The following is a 24,888-nucleotide window of genomic DNA, read 5'->3' on the forward strand; positions in this document are numbered from 1 at the left end:
GAAGGGTCCGGAACAGAAATCATGCACCAAGGAGCATAATGGAATTAGAGCTGCACTTAATGATGAATGGGAAGCAATGCCTCAAGAATTTATTAGAAAAGTCATCCGATCCATGCGAAATCGATTGGAAAGCGTAATTAGGAGTAGGGGTGGTAATATTAAATACTGAATAATTAGGAAATTCATGTTGTAACTGATGATTTCTCTGTTCATAACGTCTTTCTTGCGTTAGTTCCAATGATGAATATTTAGGAAACTCTGTTTGTATTGCATATTATTTTTAAAATGCGTCTTTCAAATATTGCAATAGAAGTTTTTGTAAGTTCAATAATAAAGTTATTGTTTGCACATTACATTTTTTTATTTTCATAATTCTTACATTGAAACAGACGGTGTAATCTCAAATATCGCTTTTGAGTCGATTATTTTGCACTCAAGTGTAGATATAGACGTATACAAATATTTTACAAAAAGTCGAATATCTAGAACAGTTTATTGCTTGTTTTATAAATTAAATATAGTTTCGTCTATAAGTTCTTCATCACTTTCAGTAAAATTGGGATCCGACTCCGATCTATTTGACTTCAATATTTCAGAATCCACATCTATTTTTGGTTCTTCTTTAACTGAAACCTTTTTCTTTGAAAATTCCGCTTTTATTTTTTGTCCTTCATTCTCTTCGCCTTTTTCCGTAAAATCGACTTTATCTTTTGGATCGTTTGAGCTTATAAGTTTGGTGAAACAATTTTCTGGGAGAGGTGGAAGGCCAAATAGCTCAGGAACCATACATTCTAAGCTGTCTAGTCTCAAAGTAGCACGTTTCCAACTTTCATATGGAACACTTGGATCTGGTATCATTACAACTTGCATACCCGCTGATAAAGCAGCGGTTACACCATTTGTAGCATCTTCAAACACCAAACACTTTTCGGGGCTAGGACTACCAGGAAATCTATATAAAAATAGAATTATCAATACATATAAATAATTCATGACCAATATTAGGCGTATAAAAATAAAGAATTTGGTCACTTGACAATGACTCAATATAAATTTTTTATTAATAAAATGTGTATCCAACAAGGTATCCAATATACAGTGATTCCTTAGAAAATTAAAATAGTTGTGAATATCAAATTTCCTAGACTAGTAAAATTAACATTATATTAGTGACATAAAAATTAGAAGAGCCTAAAATATTTAGATATCGAGAAGTTTGATCAATATACCAATCGAAATATATCCAACCTTATGCGTAAACCTACAAACATGGCCAAAGATGGCAAGGAATAAAAATTAAAATAAGCGATATAACAAAACACAATAAAAAAAACCAATAATGAAACAAAGACTGTATAAGTATGGCAACTAACTCTGTAACACTAATATGACTATTAAAAAATAGGGGTTAGTAGTAAATAGGTGAAAATTAAAGGTTGTATGTATTTTTAAATGCCATATCATAAACAAATAAAACGAAAAATATTTGTCTAAATAATATAACAAGCAAATAATATAATTATATTCTTATATGTATATATATATATATATATATATATATATAAATATATATATATATATATATATATATATATATATATATATATATATATATATATATATATATATATTGTTGTACTTTTGAATGTCCATAAGCAATAAAAAACCGATATACAAATTTTATTACTTAAATAAAAATTAAAATTATTGATATTTCATAAAGACACGGGCATATAAATTTTCAAACATCCTGTATAAGACAAAATATGTATTTTAAGTTGTTCGAAGAATTGTTCATTAGGCCTCAGAGACAAGACTTTCAAATATTATCGATAATTAAATAAGTCGGTTATTGTGGAATGGATTTACCCGGAATAAAAGTGTATATAGAAAGTGTTTAAACAATAGACCGGGATTTGCGGTGGTTTTTCTCCCCGAAAGATTATATCGGTAAAAGTTTATTAACAAAAGACATTGAATTGAGAAACAGGTATCGTTTGTAGCTATTAGTAAGAAATATTTGTAAAGCAGATAGATTTAGTTAGAATAATTAAAGAATGTTGTTTTCTGGAATTACCCGAATGACGTTTTATAGAGAGAGTTGGTTGGTAACGATATACGTCACAGAGGTGGATGATTTTTATTGGTCAATTTTTGAATGCAAGGAGGTGGTGGTTTTGGCTATGAGATAGCAGAGAGGAAAAAAGTGAGTTAGTCAGTTTTCGTCGTCCAAGAAGGAAGGAGCTTTGTGATTTGTGTTTGTTTGAAGTCCCGAAGACGTAATTTACCAGGTGTGTTTATTTGCTGTATAAAAGCTGACCAGTGTGAGGAACGGGGTACAGAGAGATAGAAAAACCAAAGGGTATAAGAATATTAATATCAGACGAAGCCGGCAACATTTGGAGTTATAAACAGGCGCGGAGATTGGCTCAAAAGGAGGCTGCATAGACTAACACGAGTTGTTGGGTTGCAGATACAAGGACAGATAGGAGAAAGGTGTACGTCATCTGGACCACAATAGGAAGCAGAAGCAGAGAAAGGATTTTTTTTGTGGGGTGGCCATAGAATTGCAACGGCAGAGAAAGAAAGGTCAGTCAATTTTCATTAGAGCAGGAGTGTGGTTTTCATTTATTAATTAAATAAATTGAATAAATAATAGAGACAGTTAATTTTGCGATCATTTAAAAAAAAAGGAATTATAAAAAGAGCTTAGTTATAACACATATTAAAAATCAATGTAAAATAACATTTGGGTCCATGATAGAAAACAACTTCTCATATATTTAAAGTTAGTATATTGCAAATATTACAGGATTGATTGTTATATAAAATTTCATTAAAATAAAGGACATCTCACATATAGTTCAGTTGAAATTCTATGTATTTTATTCAGGTCATATTACCTATCCCAATTAGGATGCCAATTGGAAAATATTTTGAATCCACGATCAAAGGTAAATAGTACAAGTTAAATAGCCTGAGATTGTAATTAATTAATGCTGATTTATTGTGATTAATTGGAGATTAGATCATTTAATAAATATAGACAGGAATTTTTCTAAATAAGCAATATAATACAATTTAAATAGCATAACAATATATATATATAAATATATATATATAAATATATATATATATATATATATATATATATATATATATATATATATATACATATATATATATATATATATATATATATATACATATATATGTATATATATATATATATATATATACCTATATATATATTATTTATTTCTTCTGAAAAAACTTTTTATTGTTTCGAAGAATACAGGTTTTTATTGAAAATAAACAAACCAATAAATCAATCAGATACCACAGCTCGGTACGTTATAGATTATTTGCTTTATAGTATATTTGAAGAATAAGCTGGAGTAAATTCTCAGAATACTAATCTTCGCACCTCGAAATACATAGGCGTGCACATCTTCTAACTAAAACGTAATCTTAAAAGAAACGTTTGCGTTAAATTTATTTGGATATTTAGAACAAAGTAATTAATCCAATCCAATACTGGTTTAAACTAAAAAGATATACATAAACAGAATAAATATTCTATTATTTGTGAAACATACAGTTAATATAAAATAATAAAATACAATAAATTATACTGAAACGTAAAATACATACACAAAAACTGTAAGTTTTATATATTCCTATTAATAAATAATAATAATCTTAATACTAATAATATTGAAAATAAGAATGAAAATTATATTAGCAATAAAAAATAAATAAAAAATAAACAATGAAGTTGTCGGCAATTAGTTCAAATGTCAAATAAACTTCTGAGCTACAGTTTAAAGTTAAGTTTCCTCATATTCTGTTTCAGACGAAGTGTTATCCGATCCGGCATGAATTATTATAGGTTCTATACTGCTATCTATTATATGATCAAGCTCCCACATATTTTTTTCAATATCCATAACGTGCTTAATACGTTTTTGCCAATGTTCAGTCGTTACTTCGGATATTGATTTATGAAAAAGAATAGTAACATCTGACAATTTAAAAGTTGTATTATTTCGAGCAACGTTACTTTTAACTTCGGCCCATACTAATTCAATCGGATTTAGCTCGCAATGATAAGGTGGTAGGCGAAGTATTTCAATTCCTCGTTTTTTGGCTATTTCCGCAATGACATATTTTTTATAATTTTGTTTATTAATTTTAGGAAGCTCTAATGATTCTGCTTTTGCCATTGTATCGTCAAAGATTAAATTCTTAGAAGTTAACCGCATTGCAATTTCATCTTTCCTCCATTGAGTAGTTGGTAAACGTTCAACTAATCTAGAGTAGTAACTTGCATTGTTCATTACAATAACTGAATTTTTAGGTATGAATTCAATCATCTGTTTGAAATATTCATCAAACACGTCTCCGTTCATCTCTTCGTAATAATCACAGGTCTTTTTTGATTCAAACAAAAGTAAACCCTCCTTAAGAAATCCATTCATACTACCTATATGGGTAACAATTAATCGTCGACCTTTACCTGTTGGTTCCTTGAAACCAGGTGAATATCCTTCCAGAAATGCTTGTCGACATGTTTTTATAGTTTTGTCTTTCCAAACTCTCCCTACAGTATGCCCTTCATTAACCCACGTTTCATCTAAATAATAAATGTTCTTATTTTCTGTCCTCATTTTTTTTATTTTTCTGAGGTAGTCTCGTCTCCACAACACAATTTCTTCGGAATCGATAAGCATTGACTGTCTGCCCACTTTTCCATACTTAAAGTTTAACTCGTGAAAAACTTTCCAAAGTTTGTCTCTACTTATTGTGGGTAAATCGGGATCGTCGGTAATGGCTTGTAAAACTTTATCTAAAGTTGGTATTTGTTTGTTAAAAAAAATGAGTGGACCATTCTACGAATTGCATTTTTGAAAAATTCATCCACATTCACTTTCGACAATTTTGGTCTTCCTGGTCTCGGTTTGGGTGGCGTTATACCAGCTGATATTTCCTCTTTTAAAATGTTATATACAGTTGATTTTGAATATCCCATTACTTTAGACGAAATTTCAACTATACTATCAACAGTATTTGAAGGATTGTGTTGCTTAAAATAATTATAGACGTTAAGGATAACACTCTTTTCGTTAAGTGATAAATGATTTTAACTTTAATTTTTTAACTGGTGTATAATCAATTAATCACACGTTAATTCCATATTCTATAAACTCACTATTCACTCTTGCAAAACACAACTGTGTCAGATCTCTTCACTCGCTTATAATCGACTAAACAAAAATTTTCTGATATTATTGAATGACTATTTAAAGACCATTAACCATTTTATTAATCATTGGTTTTCCAAACAAAATCGAAATTTATACTATTTAAGATAGCGTTCACATGTATCAGAAACCATCTTTCGCTTATCGACTTTTTCTATCTAAACTATCAAAAGACCATTAACTAAATACCTATGTATTTTAAGAGTTTCTTTATTTCTTGTTATTTAATGGGTCATTATCACAACGACAAAAATAACCATAAATAACGTTACTAAAATAAACAGATTTATATAAATATAATATGCTTTGAAAATGATTTAAATATCTAACAAACCAAAACAAATAATGTAATACCCTTAAAGTACGTCTATGACCAGCTGAAAAAACACTAGCCTACACAGTTCTAACAATAGCAGGTATTTAAATTTTATGATAGTCCATGTGACATGGAAAAATTTCTATCTAAATAGTCAAACCCAACGTAAAATAAGCTAAAATATTGACGTTGTACGAAAAGCACACGTACTAAAATAAGCTTAAAAATTTAGTTTTTTTTCTGAGAATTTACTCCAGCTTATTCTTCAAATATACTATAGTTGTACATTAAACGAAAATAAATAAACTTACTTTTGCGTTAAAAAATGAAAATATGCCTTATGAGGTGTTAACGCAGGCGCAGAGGAGAAAGATTATTGGTATTGTGAAATAAGGAACGTCTCAGAGGTACAAAGCGGCCGGGGTAGGCGTAACACAAGGCGTTGTGTCAAAAACTTGCTATACTTATGACCGTCTTGTGAAAATTAGGAACATAAGTGACTATTTTAGGAATATTTTTAAGAAAAACTTCTATCCATTTGAAAATATTTCCATAGATGAAAGCCTTACGTTATTCAAAGGACGTATCTCGTTTCGCTGTCATAGTATACAGATACGGAGCGGATACAGATATAACTCAGTATTCTGAGAATCTTGGTATATCTGGAAACATCGTTATGACACTGACCGAGCCATATTAGAATAATGGCCACAAAATTTACATGGACAACTGGTACAGCAGTCCATTAGTGGCTAAAGGTTTATTCGAAAAAAAAATTGTTGCGGAACTGTAAAGCAGAATCGAAAATATATGTCAAAATTTAAAAATAATCTGGAAAAAGGTTCTATACAAAACTTTTCTACTGACAAGTCTTTGGCACTCAAATGGAAAGATAAAAGAGACGTTGTAATGTTGACAACCATGCATGAAGTTAATATATCTAAAACCAAAAATAGCAGAAACCGAGAAGTTGAAAAACCTGAATGTATTATCGCGTACAATATGAATATGGGTGGAGTCGACAGAACAGACATGCTCCTAAGTTTTACTGAATCCGTAAGGAAAAACGTAAAGTGGTACAAAAAGGTCTTTTTTCATATACTTGACCTGGTTGTACTAAATTCACATGCTATTTACAAAGTCAAAACTGGGAAAAACATTCCTCTATTGGATTTCCAGAGGGATTTGGTGAAACAAATTTCACAAAAATATAAACAAAGCACTCCTCGATTGTCACGAAGTAACAGACCGAATGCTGGTGATCATCTATTACAGTTGGTAGAAAGACATTTCTCTACGCTGTATCTGTTACGAGAAAACTGGCGACATTTATCAAAAAGATGTTTCGTTTGTGCCAAACGCAAAATTAGAAAAGACACAAGGTACTTGTGTTAAAAGTGTAATGTGCCTTTGTGTGTAGTAAGTTGTTTTGAACGATATCATATAATTTTAAAATTTTGAGTTCTGTATTGTTAAATTTGCTTCAAAATTGGAACTAATGTTTTTTTGTGTACATTTTTTTGGTTATTTTACTTCTTTATGAATTTTTAATTCAAATAAAAATGATTTTTTTAGTAACTAACTTGTTTCTTTTTCTAATAACGCCAATACGAACAGAAAAATAAATAAAAATGAATATATGTAATTAACACCATAATTACTGATTGTGACCGGGAAGCGGATTAATCAGCAACTGTTGACTTTGCCCGTACTGGAAAACTACTACGTTTCACCTGATGCCGACTCTAAAGGGTTAATAAAATTACTGTCTCGCAATTTAGCAACTCAGCCAATGTATGTACCGATGGAAAACTGTAATTTATGTTTTTGTTTGTAAATATTACAGAGTCATCATGTAGAAAATTACAACCAAGTTAAAAATTTTACCACAGGTGTATGCCACAGTATAGCCATCTTTACGAGCAGAAACAAATTAATTAAGGGTGAAGATCAACCTCAATTTTGTATAAGAATGTTATCACTACATTATTTTAGTATTTTGGAATCGTATCCTCATGTAATCATTTATTAAATAGTTTGCTAACAGATACTAGTAGAATTTCTCCTCCTTGTTTTATTGCCTTAATAACCAGTACTTAATTATCAAGCGATTTATGGTTCTTCATTTCCTTTAAAGCTGCTCTTACTTCTGACACTGTAATGGGTAAAAGTACTTCAGATCTCTGATTTATGAGAGTTCTTACTTTCGTCGGGAAACTGTCTTGTGGTCATTAACAGATATAGAGGTCTTTGTAAAACTCTCTAGTTATTTTGAGGATGTGCTGTTTATCCGTTGTTGCCTTTCCGTCTTTGTCTCTCAGCTTGTATATTTGTTTTTACTTTGCCCTGCGTTTTCTTTTCGTATCCTTAAACCATTATTCTTATCTACTATTTGAGTAATTACATTAATATTATATCTTCTTATATTTTTTCTAATATCTCCTAAAATTCTTTTATTTAGTTTTCTATATTCTTCTTTGTTTCCCTAATAAATAAATAATAATAAACTTGAAATTAACGACTGCAGAAAGAAATGCCCACAGAAAAAAATACTAGTCAACAGCTTGTTCTCAAACTAAATACAATAAAATAAATAAAGGTTTATTAATTGATTATAAGATATATACCGTAAAACGTAATTAATTAACTTTTTAACCTTTTAGCTGCTAACAAAAATGTATCAGGTGCAGGTTTGCCATGAATAACTTCAGGATCAGTGCCACCACAAACTACATGATGAAAGAGATCAAAAATATCTCTCTTTTTGCTAAATTTGATATCAGCTGAATCTTGAGGAGATGAAGTGCCGATGGCTAATGGTATGCCATGTTCATGCAAATGTTTGATAAGCGTTACAGCACCTAAAATAAAGTGTTACAACTCCTTAATGCAATAAAAATAAATAACTAAAAACATTTCTTCAAACTGATATAGATTTTCGATTATAACTATTCCTAACCAAACACAGAAATTTAGATGCATTAAGTCCTCTAAGCCTGAATGATACCAATCTAAATCTGGTGAATGAAGAAAAGTACTTTGGGCTGATAGTAGAATTGCAGCTTACTTGGAATTAGCAGAAAAAACGAATAACCAAGAAAGAGGTGACTGTTTTATTGGTAGTCAGACGTATCTGTAGAAAAATGTAGTGTTTAAAACCAGACATATTATAATTGATTTATAATATAGCCGTAAAACCAACAAAAACGTACGCGTCAGTGGTGTGGTGGCCACAAAAATTGCAGCAAAAATGTGTCATCTTCTATTAAGCAAAATTTGCTTGTCTTAGAATTAGAGGTGCTCTGAGAGACGAATCACCGCAGCTACGGAATACGTCATTATATGGAGAGTGATGAAAATATGATATTATAAGAAAGAAGAACAGGGTATCAGTAACGTAATTATTAGATTAATTCATAGCAACTTCTTAAGAAAACTTAGATAATCTAAGTAACGTAATTGTTAGATTAAGATATAGCAGGATCAAAAATAAAATTATGGATACCATATGGATAATGACTACTTATCATATATTACCCAGATATAGGCCTAAATAACGTCTCGTGGATACCAACCCACGAGAGAAATTCGGCAGAGGAAACACACAACTCAGGCTACAGGATTACGTCTGGTATACAGACGAGTCTACAACTGCAGTACATATGGGGAGTGATGCAGGAGTTAACAATAGTAGTGGAATGTAAGCATTTATATTCCACTGTGAAAGCTTTATGTATGCAATATTGCAATGCGTAAAAAAAGGTAGAAGTCTTTTAATTTAAGCGGCTGAATATATACAAAGACAGTTAAGTAGTTAGTGTAAGATAGTCTCGAGGCTAGAGAATAACTGGCGGAGATAGATAGATCGATAGACGAAGAAAGACTAGTGGAGCATAAAAATCCCACACGGCAAAATATTTTAGCTTAGACCCTATCTTAAGGGGACCAAAAAGCATTGTCCGCAACTGAAAAACAGTCTGGATCTAATCACAATATAACTAGATATACTACAATAGATCGTAGGTTTTAACACCTTTAGATATTACTCCAGCTTTATACGATGTAGAAAGCTGGAGTTTTACAGAAGAGTTTTGCATCCACAAATCCGCCATATTTTGATCCTATATTTGCCTTGTTTTGATGGAATGTATCATGTAAATCGCGTTTTTCTTTCTCGATTTTAAAAAGTAATTTATCAAAAGTAAAACATTCATCGTTGCACGATATAATCGACGTAGAGTTGTTTTCTATATCTCTATAGTGTATTCAGTATTTTTTAGTTATTTGCGCCAAGAATTTCTGAAAGGCATATATTTCTATATTTTTCGCGTTTTGTATAAAATTTATTTTTTTTTTCGCAGAAGAAGTGTTGTTAAAAGTTTTGTTAATTATTTTAAGTGTACCAATTTCGTTTTTATTCCTCTGCTGACTACTCTAGGAATAAAAAAAATTCTTAAATATACCAGATATTGACAATATTTATGTGCCTCGATAAAAATAACACATCTGACGAACCACGTTAAAGTCTTCTGTTTTAACGCAAAACAGAAGTGGATTTTCAATTCCATACTTAGGTATAACAAATAGCATTTTTTAAGCAAGATATTTGTTTAGAAGCGTAGTAGTGGGCAGTTAATCAGATAATATTTATTTACTTAATAACCGTTGAGCTGTTTATTTTTTGTAGATATCTACTACAAGCCATAGATCGTCAGCGTACATAAGTGTATTTATATGTATCACTTCCATTCTATTATGTTCTTCAATATTATGCACATCATTAATATACATTTTTTCCACCTAACTAAGAATTTTATATTCATCACTGACGCGCATACGGCTAATGGCCTTAATTTTTTTAAAGAAAAAAAAAATGGTACGCTACTAAGATATTTCAAATCAAAAATCGTTTTTATATTGTTCGTTTAATTTGTGACAAACATTCTTTCTTATTTTTTTTTTTTCATACGTGGCGCCGTTTTTATACAAAAAAAATATAACACCTTAACATGTCTTTAATACATTATAAAGAACTATCTAATCTAATACAACAACAATAAGCAAAAAAATAGAAAGTGCCTCAAACTAAAATTTTAAATAGGTGCAAAGAGACAAAAAATGTTCAAAACGACCCCCTGACACGTGACACAAAATTCAACTCTAGCCTCATTGATTGCCGTATTCGTGCAAATATTCCTGGTGTATATCTTATTTACTTATGTAAAAGTGTTTCAGTTAAATTGACTGAAACTTTACAGAAAAGTAGCTTTGGTGATAATCATGAAAAGTTCTCAGTTGCGAGATTGAGATATAGAGATTCAAAATGTCGGTTTTTAGTCCATTTTTCAAAAGTCATGAATTTGTAAACGTTCAGTCCTACAATATACAGTATCTGAATCTCGTTAAACACGAATACGACAGAAACGCCATTCCGATACTATATTATTTCTTTACATAGTTCAAGTGGTTTCAGAATAATAAATAAATCATCAGTCAATAGATGTCATTATTTTTCATGCAAAGTCACTCCCTGAAGTTTATTGCACTTATTTATTAATAGCCGGTTTATTTAAAAATATGGACTAAAAACCGACATTTTGAACCACTGTAACTCAATAACAATTGATTTTTGAGTTTCGACGCAATAATAATTTGATTAGCATGATGTAAGCTGCAAAGTTATAGCCATTTTAAGTGAAACCACGTTTACATAAGAAAAGTGTCAACATCCTTGCGTCTGCACATGCCACTCCTCTTCTCTCTTATGCCCTGCGTCTTTCTAATCACATTATCCCATCAGCAATTCTTTATAATTTCTAGGTAGTTCTCTTGGTAGTACCGCTCTTGGAAAGCTGCTCTTAAATTAATTAAGTTCAGTTTTATATCATATACCATTTCTATTTTCATTTCTAACGTTTTTAGTTAGAGTTTTATTTCCTAAAAAGCTGGTTCTTCTTCTATTTTATTTTCTATCAACTACATTTTCTATTGTTTTTCTTGTCACTGCATATAAATATATGACTCTGTAATTATCACGTTCACGATTGGTCTACCTTTGTAAATATATAAGATAATCAGTTTGTGTTCCGTCTCTACTAGAATCTGTCTAGTTTGCAATGCTTTGCGATATGATTAAACCAGTCATTCTTTTCTGTCTTCTCCCAAACCCTTTATCCTTTTTGGTTTAATTCCATTAGCACTGCACACCTTTCATATTTTAATTATTTTCAAAGCATCTTCGACTTGTTCCAAATTTATTTCAAGCTGCTTGGTCTTTTTCATTACTTAATTTATTTTGTTTGTTAAATTTTGTCCCATTTCATAAAATTCATCTGTGTGGCCATTTGTCCATATTTTAAAATATCACCGCTTTTCGTGTTGTTATATTTTTTCTTTCTCAATTTTTCTATTTACTTCGTCTTGAATTTAATTGCTTCGTCATTTACTTTTTCTAATGTTAAATCAAGCCACACAATTCTAATATGCAGTATTTATTCTTGCTTTTGTGTAGACATGACTCTGTCTGTAATTTCCAAAATCTCAAGTAATTTGTCGTTCCATTATTTTATTGGTCTTTCTACTGATCGTCTTCCTATTGGGGAACCGTCTCTTGCCGTCTCTACTAACTACTCTATTTATTGTCAGTCGGCTCATATAATCGTTCCATTTTATTCTTTTATTTCTTACCCAGTCGTTGATGATCTCCATCTTGCATCTCCGTCGTATATTTGTATTTTTAGCTTTGTCCCATAGTGATTAATCTTTGATTTTTCCAAGGTATTCATCTCTGCTATTTCTAGCCATTTTTTGGTTCTTTCTGTGTTGGGTCGTGTTTCTGCCGATTATATCGTTATAGGTCTAATGATTGTTTCATTTAGGCAACTTGCAGCTCTGTTTGCTCTATTCTAGTGTGATGCCTAGATATTTAAACTTCATCACTTTTTCTATTATCTGGATCCTCTAGCTCTAATTTACATCTAAGTAGATTTGCTGTTATCACCATGCATGTGGTTTTCTTTTTAAAAATTAACATTTTAAATTTCCTGAATGTTATATTATATTTAATTCAGGGTTATATACTTTTTTATTATTTGATCCATGATCAGGTTGAACAATAGGGGACTCAGGGAATCACCCTGTCTTATCCCATTGCCAATTTCAATTGGGTCAGTTATGTCTTCTTTTACTTGTACTTTTATTGCGAATAACGTAAATTTGGTTTAACTACCAAACGAAAATGTAAAACTGTCAAGTACTCTATCGATCTAAAATCTGAAATAGTAGCTTTTGACAATAAAAACCCTTTTCTCAATGTATGCCATTCTCACTCGAGATTGCCATAACCACATCCATGAAAATTTAAACGTACGTAATAATAGGTGAATTTACTTAATCTATTATCAGGTTAGATAGCTCGCAGTTAGATAACGCCGTAGAACCTAGCCATACCCTAGGAGAGATACACACAGATTCATTTATATCTATATATAGAGGTAACTAGAAGTAGGACAAGGTCTGATTGGAGCTGTTAGTAGTATATTGTTTTTATATATATCATTTTAACCTTGCGGTGCACGGGTTGGATCTGTCAGGCCCATTTAGTTCTTCTAATATCTCTATTCCTTAATATAAGTTTTTTTTTATGAAAGTACAACACAAAATTTGCAGTGTATTGTTTTTAGAGCTTAGCAAAACAATGTATTCTTACGAGAGAGAGGCAAAACATTTGCAACGTCTCTACAAGGAAGTAGCAACCGACGAGGAAGAAAATTATGAAGATTCAGATTCCGATGAGTCTATAGTTGGCAACTTAGAACATGAAGATGCTAATCATAACTCAGACTCTGAATTGGATTTATCAGACACCGAATTAAACGTACAAGAATGTATTCCACAAAGTAAGTCAAACCAACACCTTTATTAGAATACCAAAGATGGAATGAAATGGAATGAAATTGAATAAAATACGCGGATCACGAAATGTTAGAACTAGACAGGAAAATATTATAACAAAACTTCCTGGAGCTATTCGTGAAGCGAAAAGTTGCAAAACTGAAAAAGAATGCTGGGAACTGTTTTTTAATGACAAAATTATAAAACATATTGTTGAATATACTAATGTATATATCGAGCGTGTGTCCGTGAGATATAAAGACAGTTCCGATGCGAGGCTAACAAATATATGTGAACTAAAGGCTATGATTGGTCTGCTTTACTTAGCTGGAGTTTACCGTGGAGGTAGAACTTAAATTTTTGAGTTTTGGGAAAGAAATGGTACGGGCATTGACATATTTCCGGCAATGATGGCTCTCCGCAGATTTCGATTTCTTATGAATTGCTTACGCCTAGATGATATTCGTACAAGGGACGAACGGACACAAGTAGACAAACTTGCAGCAGTTAGAGTCGTATTCGAGGATGTAGTTGAAAATTTTCAAAAATATTATACCATTGGCCAATATGTCACTATCGATGAGATGCTTTTAGGCTTTAGAGGTCGCTGTAGTTTTAGAATGTTCCTTCCAAAAAAACCGGCCAGATACGGTCTGAAGGTATTTTCCTTGGTGGATTCTCGCACGTTCTATACTTATCAATTAGAAATATATGCCGGTTCACAACCATCAGGTCCATATTCTATCAGTGCTGCAGTCAACGATGTGGTTGAGCGGCTTTGCAAACCAATATCCAGATCCAACCGGAATGTCACAATGGACAATTGGTTTACATCAATTGAACTCGCACAAAACTTACTGACAAATCATAGTCTAACAATTGTAGGCACCCTACGGAAAAACAAAAGGCATATCCCAACCAAATTTTTAATGAACAATAGACCGCCAAAATCAACTATGTTTGGATTTACCAAAGATATGACAATATTGTCCTACATACCAAAACCAAAAAAACATGTTGTTCTTTTGTCAACCCTACACCATGATGACCAAATCGATCCGACAACGGGTGACGAAAGTAAACCTAAAGCAATAATGTTCTATAACTCTACGAAAGGTGGTGTGGACACCGTTGATCAACTTCGAGGTTCCTATACTGTCGCAAGAAATACAAAACGCTGGCCCATGGTCATATTTTATGCATTGCTTGATGTTGCTGCAATAAATGCATTTGTGATACAGAGAAGTAACACACTGGATCTAAAAACAAGCAAAAGAAGATTTTTTTTTAAGAACTAGGTCGTCAGTTAGTGATGGAAAATATAAAAGCAAGAGCTTAATCTCCTCATTTGGCACGAGATATAAGAGAGCTTGCTGCTAAACTCAGTGGTCTTGGACCAGTAGAAGCACCTGTGGAATTGCAAAATAAAAGGGGGCGTTATGTTTTTTGTAGAGATCGTAAAACTCGCTACATGTGTCACTACTGTAAAAAATTTATTTGCTTAGAACATACCGTACCTGTTTGTTGCATATGCATTGATAAAATGACTGAATAAGTTATATACAAGGTGTTCTTTAAACATCTGCCATATTGTAGTATGTAATTTCTTTTATATTTTTAGTTTTAATATTATAATAGCAGTTCATTTTTTTATGTACATGTAAGTTGTCTTTAGTAGTAGTTCTAATATATGCAACGCAAACCTGTTGTTACAAAATTCAATATAACAAATTCTTAGCTTAATTTTTGGGCTTCTCAGACCCAACCTGTTCCTTCGTGTAACAAATTATCACCCGTGCACCGCAGGGTTAAGAAAGCAACCAACTACAAATCACAGCTATTGTTTGAATAAAAGTACCATTTTAATAAAAAAATTAAACAAAACAAAACTTATGAAAGGAAAAACATAAGGAAAGAACAACAATTAAATATAATTTGTACGTACCAGGCATAAAATCAACATCCGCTAAAAGATAATCTGTTGCCTCCCTAAAATGTTTTCTAAATGGCTCTAATTCTACAGGTAATTGAAAGTCTTTTATTATTTTGTTCAAAGTATCTGTCTCTGGCATTCCTGTTAACAACTCATGATACTCCTCTGGAAAAACCTTTCCCTCATATTCTTCGACCAAAGATTTTAATACTTTTTTGTAAACGTATTCCGTCGCTACAATAAATATAATTTAAGTAAACAGTCTTTTTCGTTTTTTAAGACTTACCTAAAATTGTACCATCTAAATCAAATATGCAATGTGTTACAGGTTTGAATTTACTAGTAGGACAACACCTTTTTAATTTTGACATAATTGTATGTTCCGTTAAATAAATATTAGTGAAAATCCTAATCTTAAATCATAATTGTCACTGAAACTTTATTGTTGGTGACATTTTTAACGTCAGGCAATGTAAACAACACATTAGAGTAATTTGGGTTAATCAAGAAAGATGACTCCGATGAAGAGGTGATAAAGTTTTAATGTAAATCAACAAAAAAATAAAATTTATATAAATAATATTATTCCACTAAGTAGACATATAATACAACTAATACAAGGGTTCATTTTAGGTGGATCTGTATACGGTATGTTAAAATCATTATATTATGTAATTATTATTGTTATGTTAAGTTAATTCTGAGCGATACCAAGCGCAACCATTATTACTCTAAGCACTGTTGTTATTAGAGCGTCTGTAGTATTTTAGTACTGATAGTTTATTATTTTATTTTCTAGGGATAAGCATGATTTTTTGTCAAATAACCAGCTCATGCTTTTGGTTTTCATTGAAGTTAACGTCACTTGGGTTTTTTATTCTTCAATGCTTTTAATGTTATTTTTTCATTCAAGTGAAAGTCCTCGATATCTCTTCTCTGTATTTATAAATATGAGAGTATGATTTACGAATACCAATGGAAAACGATATCTTCATGTTGGAAGTGTTTTATGTAAAGACATCTTTTTAATTTTTTCTTATGCTACTTTTTATTTCTTCTTTAACTTTTAATATATTTTGCGATGGACTGCAATGTAGTTTAAGATAGGAGTGGGTCTTTGTCCAGTATTTTATTTATTATTTAGATTTTATTTTTGATGGTTATTTATACTAAATCTGGTATGTTTATATTTTGTGTAATTTGTCATACATATACACAATTAAAATGTTTGTGGGACTAGCCAATCTTTTGGACTAAACTAATTTTGGACTAATCTTTTTTTTGGATGTGTTCGTTTATTTATTATCATATCAGTCTGGCCGAATTTATATCTGATATATATATATATATATATATATATATATATATATATATATATATATATATATATATATATAAATATATATATATATATATATATTATGTATATATATATATACATAAATTATGTATATATATATATATATATATATATATATATATATATATATATATATATATATATATATAGGGATATTAAATATTAATTGACAATGCACTTTATGTATTTATACTAGATTTTAGGTACTACGTATAGGCAACACATATTGTTTTACTTGCTTAATTATTAAATGATCCGTTGTTATATTAGGGAAAAGTAGGTTTAAATATTGGCTCCACTTCCTAGTTCCTAGTAGAAAAATTCCTAGTTAAATCCTACCTACTGCTGGGGGATTTTATTGCTCAACTCCATGCAGGTTTTGTTTCCCGTTAAGGTTCCTGGACTAGATTGAAATTTAAGAGATTAAAAGGGGTAGTAAATAATTTAAAAACCCCAGTCAAATCATTGCTAAAATTTACTGAGATTTCTCCTTGTAAGTGTACTTTTTTTTCTCGTACCTAGTTATTTTCTAGTAGACATATTTATCTGCTTATATTTGGAGAATATTTTGCATTTTGGGTCTTCTTTTTGGTTTTCTAACGGTTGGATTCCCGGTCATGTTTGAAAATTCATACCAACTTTCCTAGTGGCTTCCTTTAGAAGAGGACAATATCAAAAGTAGATAAAAAAGTTAAAAAAATCGAAAAAAAAAAACACATAACATCGAAGACCACTGGAATCAGATCAAAACCATCATGCAAAAAACAACGAAAAAGTATAAAACTATTAACAAACGCGAACAACAAAGGATGACTAATGAAAACAGAGGAGAACAGAAAAATAAAACTCTGAAGAATACAACCAAATCCATAAATAAATCAAAAGAAAAATTCGAAAAAAAAATGGTACAGCAGTAAATATATTTAAATAGAAAAACTGCAGCAAAAGAATAACACGTTTAGCAGGTATAAAGACGTGCTAGAAACAACTGCATCATATAGGTCAATTTCAAATAGTTTACTTGATATACAAGGAAATATCAGTCAGTGAACAAAAAAGCTAGAGAGTTAGGAGGAATACATTGAGGAACTGTTTAATGACAATAGAACAGAAATACAAAAATATATCGACTGGTCCAAATATAACCTTCGATGAAATTTAAAGAGCTATACAACTATCAAAGAATAGGAAAGCAACCGGTCCAGATTAAATTCCCAGCGAAATAACAAAACTAGTCGACGATAAAGCAAACATTCTCTTTTATACCTTTAAATAAAATATACGAAACAGGGCATATATCAATAGACTGGCTACTGTTAATATTTGTAATGATACCGAAAAAAATAAAAGCTAAACAATATGGCGATCATTCCACTGTCATTCTAATGAGCCATGTACTGAAAATTTTCTTAAGAATACTGCACTCGAGAATTTACAACAAAATAGAAGTACAACTAAGCGAAATACAGTTTGGTTTCAAAAACAACCTTGAAACCAGAGAAGCATTATTCAGTTTGCAGGTCCTGGTTGAAGGATGTAGGGATATAGAACAACCAGTATATATGTGTTTTATCGACTTTGAAAAGGCCTTCAAAATGTGCAAACATACGAACTAGTGGAAATACGTCGTAAAGTGAGGCAGGGGTGTATTTTATCGCCTCTACTTTTTATTATCTACTCCGAATTTAGTTTCAAAAAAGCCTTAGATGTAGATGCAGTCATTAAAATTAACGAAATTACAACAATCTCAGATACACAAACAACACGGTACTGATTGCAACCAATGAAAAAGAGTTGCTGCGACTTACGAATAGGGTGCCCGAAACATGTGTTAAATATGGGCTAAAGCTTAACACTTATAAGACATAACTTAGGGTTGTCAACAAAACAGAGTTACAATCAGTGAACATCAGAGCATATGGAATAGAGTATGAAAGAATCCACAATATCACCTATTTCGGCGCCAATGTTAACGATAACTAAGATATATCCAAAGAAATAAAAATACGCATTGAAAAAGCCAGAGCCGTTTCCTATAAAATACAGAAAATTTTGATTAATAGAGATATTACAGTAAACCATAAAATCAGATTAATACACTGCTACATATTTTCCATATTCCTGTATGGCATGGAGAGCTAGATTCTTACAGCAACACTAATGAAAAACTTGAGGTCTTTGAGATGTGGATTTACCAACAAATACTGCGGATAAGTTGGGTTGATTGAATAACAAATGAACTAGTTTTACACCGAATGAAAAAGACCACAGAAATAACAAAAACAATAAAAATTCGAAAGTTACAATAGTTGGGCCATGTAATGACACATTCAGAGAGGTATAACCTTCTACACCTCATTATACGGGGTAAGATCGCCGGAAGAAGATGCCCAAGCCGGAAAAAACATCCTGGCTCCAAAATCTCCTAGAGTGGTATCAAGAGATACCCGCTTATCTCTTTCGAGTTACCGTAAACAATGTTATTATTGCCAATATGATCGCCATCGTTCGATAATCGGACAGGGGACTAAACAAAGAAGATATCAACGCCAAATGTAGAAATGCTCCTGTTAGTAGACTTAGATAAATTTAGTTATAATCGGACGGTAAGTTCTTGTACATAATTTTTACTTTGTCCCGTTTTCTTAATTGATAATATTGTACAATATTTTATTAATTTGTAATCAGTATTATTTATTATATATATTTAACTCTAGGATACATATAAGATATATCTTGGCGGTCACATACCTGATTAGGAACGTTTATTTCTTGCGAAAATCTACACCTCTTCTTTGATTTTATTGACGCTTTTGATAATAATTTTTTATAAAAAAATAACTTTATATCGTAGTATTATCTTATACAGGTTGTTTAATTTATAATTTTACTATTTGTTAAAGGGGTCCATTTTTATGTTCAGAATTTATTTATTACTTTTTTTAGTCATGATTAAATCGATTCCATCTTAAGAGCGTAGGCGCAAAATTTCGGGCCAATGCTTTTTAAATGCATTCATTTTTTTCGAATTCTGAAAAACTAACAAATATTTTTGAAAAATTTAAACGCAAAATAAAAGATCATTATTACAGAGGGCCGAAAGTCCCTTAAAATAACAAAAAGTTTTTTTTTAATGAGATATTTGAAATTAAAAATCACACTAAATTTTCTCTTTTTTTTACCCCTGTAACGTATTAAAATAAACATTGTAGAAGTTTTCAGGGACTTTCGGCCCTCAGTAATAATGTAATCTTTCATTCTGCGTTTAAATTTTTCAAAAATACTTATTAGTTTTCTCAGGATTCGAAAACAATGAATGCATTTAAGAAGCATTGGCCCGAAATTTTACGCCGTGGCATCTCACGGAGTAGAAAGGCGCTCTTCACTGGTTCACGCCGGCAAAGAGAAATAGAAAATAGTTAATCGTGAAAATAAAAGATAACACGGTTGGCGCCCCATATTAATGTGAAATTATTAAATATTTACCTTTCGATAACTACCCCAATATAGCGTGTTTTCCCGAGAACAAAGGTTTAGTTTAGTTTGTCCATCAGTTTCGCCGATCAAAAATTTATTAAGTTGGGTAATTTATACAATGATAAAAATTCAAAACATTTCGATATACTACTTCTTTATATTTAGTAAAATTAGCAATATAAAAGACAACGGCTATAATTCAAAACGCTGCTTGGGAATCTACTCCTATAAATAACAACGCTAATTTTGAAGACAATAATGTGCATGTGACATATCAAAAAAATTTTAAACCGAAAAAAGAGAAGCACTTGTAAAATGTCAAAAGTTCCGAAATACACTCGATATAACACAGCTAAATAGACTAATACACCAGCTAATGTCAGCGCTAAATCCAACAAATTCAAGAAACCGACACTACCAATTTCTCCAATAAGAAGACCTGATAGAAATTAGGGGCAGACTTATAATAACAACACTAATGCGTTTGCAGAGTATTTAGGAAATATATTTACTCCAAATTTAGATCAAAACATATGAAATGATGATCATCTTACCGAATATCTAGATGCAATGCCAACTATCACCTTCAATAAAAGCATTCTCTCTATTCGAGGTTCGCAGAATAACAGTGAGTACCAACTCTCACAAAGCCCCAGGATACGAATTAATCGATGCGAGAATCCTAAAACGTCTACCCAGGAAAGCAGTTGTTATGCTTACTATAATAGAAAGCTGCAGTCAAACTATTTTCCAATTCAGTGAAAATATGCTCACATTATAATGATTGATAGTCTAGATAAATTGCCTACAGAACATTCTTTTTATCAGCTTGATACCCTTGATTTCCAAGATCAAGAAACATTTTGAAGAAAAGACTATGTTTGCCTTGGTATTTCAGGATATTCAGCAGGCTTTTGATAAAGTCTAGCACAACGCGTTGCTATATAAATTAAAATATTTACTGCCTAGCGATATTTACCCTATCCTAAAGTCCTATATTAATGAACGTTCGTTCCAAGTAAAAATTAATAATGATTTCTCAAACTATCACTAAATCCAATCCGGATAATTACAATTGCTCAGGGACGTGTCCTCGATCCATTCCTATTCCTAATCTTTACTGCTGACATACCTATTATAGATAACGTCACAATGGCGACGTTTGCCAATGATAGAGCCATTTTAGTTTAAAACAAAGCCCTGGTTATAGCATCCGAAAAGCAGCAAAATTACTTGCATACATCAGATAATTGGTTGACAAAATGAAAAACTAAAGTCAACAACGAAAAATCAGCACAAATCACATTCACAATAAGAAAACGCACAAGTTAGTCTAAACAAAGTCCCTATTCCTGCAAAAAATGACTTGTTTAGTTAGCAAAAAGGCACAACTATCATTCTGGAACCAAATACTGCTTTACAAAGTCATACTAAAACCAATATGGATTTATGGCGTAGAACTCTGGGGCTGTAGCAAGCCTTTAAAAATAAAAATTTTGCAGACCGCCCAATTAAAAATATTGGTATGTGCGCAATGCAATTATTCATAATAACCTAGGAGCACTAACCGTAAAAGATGTCATATCACTCTGCGCCAAAAAGGCCAAAATTCGTAATTCAATGCATCGAACTGGGAACAAAGACTAAAGATATGTTGGCAAAAGACCTGGTTGCATAGGCAAAAATGGAGAACCGTCGCTGGATGGTACCCAAATCAAGTTATTATTGTCATCACATTTACTAATTACTCAATGTACTGCTTGTTAGTAGATTCTATAAATGTATCTCAATTAAAAAATATATAAATATATCTCTATATTAAATAAAATATAAATAAACAAACCTGTACGTGCACATATCAAAAAACAGACACAACATTCTTATCACACGCAACATACAACTTTTTATCCATAATTCTGAATATCTTCTTCTCAAGAAATATAACCGACATCGATGTAAAGAAAGACATATTTCCTACCAACATTATCTTGGCATAATCAAGTAGATTCTAAACTTACTTTAGACCAGTTTCCTTGTATCGGTATTAGATGAGTAACTTTTTAGGAGACCTGGCGTAGGACTGGAAACTGTAGAGCTCGTGGAATGAAAATAAATCCTGAATACTGTCACAGTTTTCTGCTCACGTGAAAGCCATCAGTACTGGCTACATGTTATAACTCTATCGTGTAAATATATTTCGCACAATTTACATTTTTATAATTTGACAAAAAAAAAACAGTTAACATTTTCTTTTCCTTCTAATACTCACTACGCTCCTCTAGGAATACCTGGCGGCAATCGTCACGAGTAGCGTCATGGAATAGCGGGTCTTCATATCGATTCACTAGTCTACATCAATTTATTTCTAGTCATAATATGTTGACTCTAAGCAGAATTCAATTAAAAACTACATGAAAAATAACTAACAAAATACAGACGCTAAATAAAAAATAAAAAATTTGAAGTGTATCTGTCAATAAAAAATAGTCAAACAAAAAGAAAAATAAACGATCGATACTAAAATTCGATTAGTTATGATTTTCGAACGTCAAAATTCATCATAAATATCATAAGTCATAAATTTCATCCCATCCAATTAATAACAATACAAAATCGTTTGTTTACTAACGCCCGATAGTCAATTTAAAGTGAACATGAAATAAATTAAAAGTCCACTTTAGTTTAAGATTAGTTTTCTTTAAGTTTGAATTAATCCAAAATTGAATTTATATGTAAGTCATTAAAAATTTTATAGAGAAGAAATAATTTTTTAGAGTTTAGAACAATGGGATGATTTATATTTCTTTGAAAGGCTTCCGTTGACAAAAGATAAAGTTATATATCTTTATTTGAACAGATCAAACCGTTAATAAAACTTCAAATAACAACAAAGAGGTAAGTAATATCATTAAGATATAATAAAATTTGTCACTACATTAATATTGGTGAATAAAAAATCAATAAAAAGTCAAACCAACCAACATTAATGTTCTAATGTATATAGAGAAAATACTAATTACCAGATATTATTAGGGGAGAAACTGTTATATCAGTTCAATAGTTATTTTTATCAATAATATTTTTTGCTTCTAGAAAAATGAATATATCAGTAGCTGACTCTATGGGTATATCGAGGGTCGAGGCATATAAATGTCCAAAAAATCAGTGACTATGGTATAATTTCACTATTTGAGAGAGTGAGTCATCGTTTAAAGGCCCAGAAATGTGGAAAGCCGTTTGGAAATCCAGTGACGTACATTTACTTTTATTTTAACGTTAATTATATTTTATTTTTCAAATATTAATGTTCGAAATAGGCCACAATATATTTATTTACAAGTTTTTACTGACGTTTCGATCTCTATATCCAAAGACCGCTTTCAAAGATATAAATGATAGTTATATTTATTTTATTTGTTTATTATTATATATTTTTATAATCTTATATTGTTTATTTTCTGTTTTTTTTTCTCTCTTTAAAAACGGAATAGAGATCGAAACGTCAATGTATCAAACATGTAAATAGATATATTGTGGCTTATGTCCAACCTTCTCCCTAAAAATATAGAATGCCACAAACAAGCAGCTATAGAAAAAATAAATATATATGTCATTATTTATGTTTGAAAACGGTCTCTTTATAGAGATCGAAACGTCCGTAAATTAAACATTTGAATAAATATATTGTGGCGTATTCCCAACATTATTTCTAAAAATACAGAACGACAAGCGAAAAGCCATAGAAAATAAATAGTACTATCATTTGTATAATTGAAAACGTTCTTTGGATATAGAGATCGAAACGTCAATAAATAAACATTTGAATAAATATTTTGTGGCTCATTTCCTACATTCCCCTAAAAATACAGAATGCCACAAACAAAAAGCTATAAAAAAGAAGTAATTTTGCAGAAAGTTTACTGATACCAACCGGCTGTCGTGGAAGTTACGCTAAAACATCTTTTGACGTGACCCGTCCTTAAAGAGTTACACAATGAAATTTTTTTAAAACAAATTTTAAGACAGTTTCCACACCACCCCAGAGGTATGTCTTGTGGCGCGATACTTTTTTTAAATGGGTGTTCGCCAAGAGCCATATTGTCTTATTAAATAAAATAAACAAAACACTTAAACAGTATAAAACAAAACAAAATAAAATCCTATAAAACAAAATAAAATTCTATAAAAACAAAATAAAAATAATGTTTGATATGTTTAAACACAAACACTATACACACTTACTATGTTCTTCTCGTTTTTTGGTTTTTGGTTTTTTTTTTGCTGATGTTCTTATTAAACTATTAGAAAATATTATTCGCTGTCTAAACCTGAAGATGCAGTGCTGCTATCGCTGTCATTATCTTCACCACCTGGTGTAATTATAATTGGCTCTAGTAAAACTTTGATATGAGTGTCAAGTTCCCACATACGCTGTTCTTCTTTAATTATGTGGCCTATACATTTAGCCCATTTCTCTGGAGTTACATGGAGGATTGCTTGAATCAAAAGTTTCTTAATTTCGTTTAATTTGAACGTTTTGTTATTGCGTGTTACTTCTCCTTTCACTTGCTCCCAGATAAGTTCGATGGGATTAAGTTCGCAATGATAAGGTGGTAGACGCAGAACTTTGACACCATAATCTTTT

The 24,888-nt window shown here is 31.0% G+C and overlaps 1 protein-coding gene and 1 long non-coding RNA gene across 2 annotated transcripts; one reads left to right on the forward strand and one right to left on the reverse strand.

Annotated features, from left to right (window-relative positions):
* Positions 1–443: 443 nt before the first annotated feature.
* On the reverse strand, positions 444–15,848 carry LOC140448449 (probable pseudouridine-5'-phosphatase). The gene is made up of 4 exons (XM_072541528.1): positions 15,693–15,848; positions 15,419–15,640; positions 8,237–8,441; positions 444–952 (listed from the first exon to the last, which is right to left on the reverse strand). Exons 1-4 carry the CDS (start codon positions 15,775–15,777, stop codon positions 505–507), a joined length of 960 nt encoding a protein of 319 aa, XP_072397629.1. The 5' UTR covers positions 15,778–15,848; the 3' UTR covers positions 444–504.
* A 35-nt stretch (positions 15,849–15,883) lies between these two features.
* LOC140448450 (uncharacterized) lies at positions 15,884–23,596 on the forward strand. The gene is made up of 3 exons (XR_011951714.1): positions 15,884–16,054; positions 23,018–23,138; positions 23,337–23,596. It is a non-coding gene; the product is annotated as an uncharacterized lncRNA (long non-coding RNA).
* Positions 23,597–24,888: the final 1,292 nt, after the last annotated feature.

This window comes from Diabrotica undecimpunctata, chromosome 8 (assembly GCF_040954645.1).
Source record: "Diabrotica undecimpunctata isolate CICGRU chromosome 8, icDiaUnde3, whole genome shotgun sequence".
Taxonomy (NCBI): Eukaryota; Metazoa; Arthropoda; class Insecta; order Coleoptera; family Chrysomelidae; genus Diabrotica; species Diabrotica undecimpunctata.

What these genes read in the sequence shown, in the direction of transcription:
- LOC140448449 (XM_072541528.1), bottom strand. Translation starts at nt 15,777, where the DNA reads ATGTCAAAATTAAAAAGGTGTTGTCCTACTAGTAAATTCAAACCTGTA. An exon ending in TTTAGATGGTACAATTTTAG is followed by an intron (nt 15,641 to 15,692) that starts GTAAGTCTTAAA and finishes TATTTATTGTAG; the next exon opens with CGACGGAATACGTTTACAAA. An exon ending in TTTTTGTTAGCAGCTAAAAG is followed by an intron (nt 953 to 8,236) that starts GTTAAAAAGTTA and finishes ATTTTTATATAG; the next exon opens with ATTTCCTGGTAGTCCTAGCC.